The sequence below is a fragment of the Gekko japonicus genome, unplaced genomic scaffold (genome assembly GCF_001447785.1).
Source record: "Gekko japonicus isolate JY-2015 unplaced genomic scaffold, Gekko_japonicus_V1.1 scaffold1874, whole genome shotgun sequence".
Taxonomy (NCBI): Eukaryota; Metazoa; Chordata; class Lepidosauria; order Squamata; family Gekkonidae; genus Gekko; species Gekko japonicus.
Genome location: NW_015173727.1, coordinates 188704 through 196974, shown reverse-complemented (window position 1 = coordinate 196974; position 8271 = coordinate 188704). Strand labels below are relative to the sequence as shown.

The 8271-nt window shown below is 42.7% G+C and overlaps 1 protein-coding gene across 15 annotated transcripts in view; it reads left to right on the top strand.

Annotated features, from left to right (window-relative positions):
* Positions 1-8271, top strand: part of EPB41 (erythrocyte membrane protein band 4.1) — an 87060-nt gene that overhangs the window by 9852 nt on the left and 68937 nt on the right. For all 15 annotated transcript variants that reach the window (XM_015423408.1, XM_015423406.1, XM_015423407.1 and 12 more), the window contains exons 4-6: positions 3761-3803; positions 5241-5316; positions 6135-6353. In XM_015423408.1, coding sequence (XP_015278894.1) covers positions 3761-3803; positions 5241-5316; positions 6135-6353 — 338 coding nt within the window. The remainder of the gene's footprint in view (positions 1-3760; positions 3804-5240; positions 5317-6134; positions 6354-8271) is intronic.

The window sequence follows — 8271 nt, the reverse complement described above, 5'->3', positions numbered from 1 at the left end:
GGTGCTCCAAGGATATTTAACTATAGGATTCAAGATGGGGTTCCAAGATAATTTATGCTATACAGTGACAACAATATACGTCCCTACAGCCCTGTCATCTGCCAGGAACGTCTCACGCCCCCGATATTGTCCGCTCCAGAGATGGTCAATTTGCGGGATTAAGAAGGAAGGGGGCGCAGATGGAATAATGATGGTGGATGATGGTGGCGGCGACTCCTACTCGAAAGCCTGGCAGAAGAGCTCCGTTTTACAGGCCCTGCAGAACTGAACCAGGTCCCGCAGGGCCCGGATCTCTTCTGGGAGCTCATTCCACCAGGTAGGAGCCGCCACCGAAAACGCCCTGGCCCTGGTAACCGCAAACTTGATGTTCCTGGGGCCTGGAATATCCAGGAGATTTTGATTCCCCGACCGTAGTGCCCTTGGGGGAACATGTGGGTAGAGGCGGTCCCTTAGGTAAGCTGGACCCTGACCATATAGGGCTTTAAAGGTTAAAACCAGCACTTTGAAGCGAATCTGGTACGCCATTGGCAGCCAGTGCAGTGCTTTCAGCACAGGCCGGATGTGATCCCGTCTAGTGAGACCCATCAACAGCCTGGCTGCAGCATTCTGCACTAGCTTTAGCTTCCGAATTTGCGACAAAGGCAGCCCTATGTAGAGAGCATTACAGTAGTTGACACACAGACAGAAAATATCATGTGTTCTAAGTTTCCTTCTCTGATCCTTTTCAGTGGTGAAGGAGGCACCACTTTGGAAAATTATTTGGGAAAGGAGAGGAGAATTGATGCTCAAGGAATGCATGCCCTGTGTAGTGCACTCCCTCAAAAACCAATTACCTCCCCTTCACTAATGAAAGAATCTTTGAAGGGGAAGGGAATAGAATTCACCCTGAGGAAGTGCACCAGGGAATGAGTGTCTTGAATGACCTTCTGATGTACCCCAGTTTCACTCTCCCCCTTTCATGGATCCTTTCAGCAACATAGGTGTGGAATTTTTTAAATGACAAATGGACCTTTAAGGCTCTGGGGATGTTATGTCAGAGTGCAAGTGCTTACTGTCTGATCAGCTGGCTCCCTTCTCCTCGTCCTTTGCTGCTGGGGCATTTCCCAGTTGCACAAATAGGCAATATATATGCAGCTAGCAGCCAGGACTGGTAATTGAAATGGTTTGGGCTCTTGCTCCAGATTGCTATTTATCTGGAAGGTACAGGGCAAACTAGCATAAGCAGAGACTGCTTTGCTGTTCTTCCACATCTGTGACATTTTTCACATCTTTAAGGGGCTCAGGAGGCATATGTGAATCTCTCAGCTTGTTCACATGACAATCCTGTGAGGTAGCTAAGACTTAAGGGATGGTGACTGGCTCACAGTCAGCCAGTGAGCTGATGGGGGATTTGAACTCAGGTTTCCCCAGTCCTAAGGCAGTACTCTGACCCACAAGCCATACTGGCTTTAGAATCAAAGCGACTTTGTACGAAGATATTCATATTGCAACACTGACCTGGGCAACCCAGGCTACCCTGATCTCATCAGATCCAAGGTGTGCCAGCCCTGGTTAGTACTTGGATAGGAGAGCACCAAGAAAGTCCAGGGTTGCTACATGGAGGCAGGCAAGGGCAAACCACGACCTCCCTCACCCTGAAAACCCCACGGAGTGGTCGTAACCACTGTGTGCATACAGATGTGTAAATTGAAGCCATATGTAAATTGATAAGGAGGCATTCTTATGAGTGCTGACACCCAATTAGCATGTTTATACCTAAGCATGCATATACAGAGAACAAATATGGCAGGGATAGGCAAGTATGGCAGCAGAAGGTACAACCGTGCCCCCTTGTAGAATCTGAAGGCAAATATGAGTACAAAAATGCTTGCCTCCTTGTGAAATCCTAATGTGATTGTAGTATGTATTAATAGTGTACCAAGAGTGGGGGTACTGCAGTGTATTCTCACCTTTGGTCCTAAGGAAAGATGTTTTCCCATACTGAACAACCTGAGAGCAAAAGTTAATAACCTATTTGTTGAGCACCGAAGAAATTTATGTAAAACTTCATGCTTCCCTGAAAGAGAAAGTGGTTTTCCTGTGATTCATGACATAGTATTGGGATAAAAATATCAACTACTCAGACTTCTCATTGTCTTTCAGATTAGGTGTACAGGATGGGTTTTATGAATGCATGGTTGCATTCCAAGCCAGTAGGGCTGTGTTTGGAATGGTTTGTTTCACTGTGGAATGCCAGCAGTTGCAACATCAGCATTTGTATTTTTTTTAAAAAAGGCCTTGCTTGCAAAATTATAGACCTGGCAGCAGTTAATGTCTTTGTGTCTAGCTGCATGGATTTTGTAACATTAGGTGGATCAATTAGAATGGTGGTAGGAGACATACTTCTAAAGTATTGCATATTAAACCTAACCATGGATGTACTAACAACCATGTAGAATAAAATGCCTTGTGGCTAAGTAAGATGAGCTTAAGGGGCTCAGTAGGTTAAGACAGCTATTTGTTCACCTTGGTAGACCTGGATTCCAAATCCTTCTTAGGTCACGTGAAAATGAAGCCAGTAACCTTATTCTAGTCCCTGTTGGGCTGATACTGTACAGGCTGGTATTGAAACTGTTTCTAGTTTGTCAAAATGTACACAATTACTAGTTTTGTGTAACTGACTATGCCCAGGAAAAGCTCTATAGAGGGAGTCCTTAATATTCTTCCTTCCATGTTTCCCCTACATATTAAGAAAAGTTGAGCTAATGCCAGGCAGAAGAAATAGGGCAAAACTGTTTTCTAAAGATAGCAGGTGAAACAGATTTTGGAAGTGAGCGTTTCATTCATATCTTGCCATTGTGTTACATAAGACTATAATAAATAAGTGTGAGTGAGTGAATGAGAATATTCCCAGAAGCAAGTATGTGGCAGAAATAAGGGAAATGTGAAGAATTTCTTTTAGGAGATGATACTGTGTATTCAGTTTTGAGTGGTATACGAGCTCAAATTAATGAAAGCTTGTGGCTGCAATCCAGCAAGACCAAACATGTATGGGGTTCTACTTGTCAGCCTTAGAATGGCAAGCTGTGTGAATGCATTGGGAACTTTTTCAGCTTTCTAATCCTGGCAGTGGAAAGCCATAATTCCAGCTCTCTTTCCACAGAGGATGGCTTGGCTGGCAGCCTCTTAACTGGGGTCCCCCTTTGAAGTAAAGATATTTTTATTCAGCCCTTGGTTCTGCTGCTTTGAATCACTGCTTTTAATTCTTGTAAGGAGGTGATTTAAGTTTCTCTTTTTAATTCTGTCAGCCTATTCCAATACAGATTTAAACTTGCCTAACACCGCTGAAATCAGTGGGTTTCAGTGCTCCTCACTCTCCACACTTTTACACAATGAGCAAACAAGTATTTTAAAGCTCACCGCTGTGAATCCAAAATAAATAAACTTGTATGTGATTTGTCTCTGTTGGATTGCAAACAAAATGAAGAGACATTTAGCTGGGGCCTAAGTAAAATCATAAGTGTTCATCCACAGGTGAGAGTGCCTAACGCACTGATTAAAATGCAAAAAGGTCTGATCTTGATCAATAATTTATGCAGCGGGTTTGGAATTTGTTCACAAGTGGTGCACTTGCTGGCTTTGTTATACTACTGTATGCTACAGTATTGAAACTGATTATCAGCCTTGTTGCCAGTTAATTCAATGGCAGTGCATTTTCATATGATGTTCTTTGTAATCCGTGTCAAATTCTGTATTAATAACTGCTGCTTTTTTCTTACAGACATGGTTGGATGCTGCCAAAGAAATTAAAAAACAGGTCCATGGTAAGTGGCTTGAGTCCACCGACCTTTTTTTTTTAATGTAGGTATAGTCTTAACATGCAGTTGTGAGAAGATCTCACAATCAGTGGAATTTATGTAAATATGATGGAAGTGATCAGTACAGATTCAAACAGATATATCCTCTTACTTTACAGTGTATCGTGGGGTATTTTTTTCTGTAAAACCATTTATTCAGTATAGTTGGGACTTGTAGAAGACATGGTGGTTTATTTTTAGCACAAACTATTTTTATTGAGAATAGAGTAATATATAACAGGTATAAGACAAGCTATAGGGATTTTTTTCTTTTTTGATTAGGATGATAGACTTGAACACAGTTACAGTGCACAGAAAAAATCAACAAACACCTCTGGGTTGTCTGTCTCTTAATATAGATGGAGATGAACAAACTTTTTCTCAGACGTCATTGCATTCTGGCATCAGATAGGGATGTAGATGGTTGCTGCTATCTCTGGCTCAGTTCAGGGCCATGTTTAAGAAGAATTTTTTACTGGCTTTGTGTCATTTAGATCCAATTAAATTGCTGAGTGCCATGACCTGGAAGGAGGCTGAGCCAGTAGTGCTGCCAATCATTTTCAGTTTTTCTTTGCAAGAGTGCAGAGGGAGGGGGAAGAACCCGGACAGGGGGAGGCCGAACATGACTACTGCTAAGCAATGGGTGCCACTTGAAAGCTGGGATTAAATGTTGGTCCCAGGCCATGGACCTATATCAAAGCACACCTCTTGGTTCACCTAGCTAAATATTTATTCTGAGTGTGAGCAGCTCTCCAGGAAGGTCTTTTCCAACTTCTGCTATCTGGGAACCTTTAATTGTGGGTTCCTGAGAGCTTCTGCATTGAAAGCACATACTCTACTTCTGCACCACAAGGCTTGCAGTTAAGATCTTTAACTAAATAGCCCTTCAGGTTATTGTGTTGAAAATTAAGCTTGAATCTTGCATTGTATTTTGCGGTGTTTGATTTTTCACCATCATTGTTGAAGAACAAGCATACCTGGGTGCTCTGTCCCCAGGCCAGTCAATAGATAACCCAAATTTAGATGCTTGCAAAATTATGGGGGAGGGCGGGGTATAAATTTGATAAATAAATAAATAAATAAATCCAGGGGCTGAAAATAGTGGGGAAGATACATAATTGGGCAGCATACTGTTGGTTATGGAGTCCTAGACTAGAGAGAAAAAAACATGGCGGGTGGGGGGGCTGACTTATCTAAAACAAGATTTTAGCTTTATGGCAAATTCATTTGTTTTCATTTTTTTTTAAATTTTTCTTTATTGAAAGGGTGGGGGTGAAGATGCAATTATCTAGTAAGCCAATATATATTTCACCTAGTAATTGTTAATGTGTCATGTTGCTTGAAAGCAATATTGCTTGTGAGCTTTCACATTACGGTATTCTAATTTTCTGTTTCGAATTGCAGGAGGCCCATGGGATTTCACTTTCAATGTTAAGTTTTATCCTCCAGACCCAGCACAGCTGACAGAGGATATAACGAGGTTTGCAACATCATTAGGGGAACATTACTTAATCAATCAACAATCAAGTAGTAGTCATGTTCAGGAAAGGCAATGAGAGGCAAAGTATAAATGTGACTAATAAATAATATGAAAATGTAAGATGGGGTTGCAAAGAGTCGGACTCGACTGTGCGACTGAACAACAACAAGATGAAAATACCACTTAAGCATACAAGCCAGGATCCAAAGAACTGTTTGGCTAATTCTCTGGGCGGGTAACTTTTAAATTGTGTTTCTCCCAACACTAGGTCTTGGGCCTGTTGGCCCAGCTGGGCCCAGTTTCAGCCATATTAATCTTCAAAAGGAAGTCCATTTGAACTGATAGGGGAAACGAAGTCTGATTCCCCACTTGCCTTCTTCCCTCTGTCTTCCCTTCCCTGTTTACCACTACATTTCCTTGATTGCCTCCTCTCCTTCCCTCACTGTCATTGTGTCCCCCCTCTTCCTCCTTGTTCTAACTGCCTATGGCAACCCACAATGCTGGCTGAAGTTCAGCCAGATTTGGGTTTTTTATAAGCTCTTGACATTTATCTTTATAATTCAGATTTCTCTGCAAACCTGAAGTTCGCAGAACTTTAAGCAGTAGCTATGGTCAGGCCTGCTACATGTGTTTCACTTATGTGCACAGGAGTCATCCCTTGGCTGATAGATATATTGATGTTTGAATTGTTACACTGACTTCTTAGAATAATGAGATCATTTTGCAATTCCATCCAGTGCAGTAGAGAATATAGCCATAATTCAAACCTTACCGGTTTGTAATTTCCCTTTATGATTCTATCTTTCCCTCTTTTGCAGGTATTACTTGTGTCTCCAGCTGAGGAAGGACATAGTCACGAGCCGCCTTCCCTGCTCCTTTGCAACATTAGCTCTGCTGGGTTCTTACACTATCCAGTCTGAGCTGGGAGACTATGATCCAGATCTGCATAGTGCAGATTATGTCAGTGAATTCAAGCTGGCCCCAAACCAGACAAAGGAACTGGAAGACAAGGTCATGGAACTACACAAAACATATAGGTAAATGAGTCAGTGATAAACTACTGTCCATTTCTTATGATTTCAGCTGAAATGAAATCCATATTTGGTGTGGGGGGCATATATATCCATGTGCAGAGATACAAAAAATTCCAATCTCCCCCTTCCCCCATTTAAGTGGTACCTAAAAATATGAGTGCAATGATTGGCATCTGGGTTGCTGCAGAGATCAGGATGCATGTTTAAGGGGGGGGGATGCTTGCACCCCTGCTGATACACACCACTGTGTCCAAAGACAGTTGAGGTGTGGTAGTGCAATGTACAGAGCAGTTTCAGGCTGCATGCAAAATACACTCTGCCTTCAGATATGACAGTCGCACATTACTTGTTCCTTCTCAGAGATTGTTCTGTCTAGGAAACATTTCACATGTTAAACATCCTTTAATAATGCTTAGGAATTCTGCACGCTGAATTATCAAAGCTGTTGGTAATAGATTTTCAGCCAGGCTTGAGTTATCTAGGAACAAAAATGATGTGGGCTTCCCTCACTGAGTGTGATTCAAGCTAGCTTCAAAACATTTTTGATGCCTTACAATATTGAAAGATGAAAAAATATTTGGTAACAGTAGCTCTTACACTTGCCAAGAAAAGCAGCAAAACTTGGTATTTTGAAATGCTGGTCTCCGTGTTAAACTGTGACTCAGTTCTGAATAGACCATATGGCTGGAAGAGGAGTTTCATACAGTCGGGAGTGTTTGGAATAATTGGTATACGCATATTGGTCCTTCTGTTCTATTTTGGATACATGCCAGGATAGAAAAATGGGGAAATTTAAATATGGAAAGCAAAATATATAAAACACTTACCTTGGTATACTACTGATGGAGCTTGCTAGCACAGTTCACTAACACAGAAAGAATTCTCCTGGTAAGTAAGCTTGCATTGTTGACTGAGCTTGCACATATGTACCCTTATTCATTTTGATCACCTTATTTGTTTACCCTGCCCAGCAGGAGTGGCTTCTGTTGAGCAACTTCACGTGGCTTTGCCTTTTAATTTCCAGTTTTAGTTACTGCTCTGCTCACAGTTGTTTTAGGGAAGCAGTAAATACTAGGGGTGTGCAAAAAAAAAATTCGGAAAAATTCGGATTTGGGTTTACTGGACCCGAATTTTTTTGGGAAACCCGAAAAAACCCGAATATCTATATCGGTAAAGCATAGATATCCGAAATTTTTCGGGAAACCCGAAAAATTCGGGTCCATTATAACCAATGGGGCCATTGAAGTCAATGGCAAAAATCCTCTTGAAACTTTGTGGTGGGCTGGGGGGAGGGGGTTTGGGGTAGAGGCTCCAAACTTGGAGCGTGCTTACTGGAACCTCTCCCCAACATACCCACCAAGTTTCAAGACGATTGGACCAGGGGGTACAATTTTATGGGCCCCCAAACAGGTTGCCCCCAGATCAGCTTCCGCAGTTTATTCCCGGTTTGCCGCCGAAATTCGGCGGCAATTCGGCAACATTGTATCCTATGGACCTTGGAGTGGGTAAGCTCCAAACTTGGAGGGTGGTTACTAGAACCTCTCCCCTACATACCCACCAAGTTTCATGAAGATTGGACCAGGGGGTCCAATTCTATGGGCCCCCAAACAGGTTGCCCCCACCCCATTGTTCTCTATGGTGGGGAAAAAATTACTTTTTTCCCACCATAGAGAACAATGGAGGGATGGGGATGGGGGCAAACTGTTTGGGGGAGCATGTTTGCAAACTTTTGCCAGACCAGCCAGCCCCAGCCACACTGCAGCAGAGAAGAACCATACAAGTGCCCCCCCCACAACCTGTGCCGCCAAACTGGGTGCCCAAAACCCCAAAACCAACACAACTTGGCTTAAACCAAAGAATCTCTCTACAGCAGCAGCACTGAGGTAGCATGTCTGTGCATTGCCAATGCCAGCCAGACAGG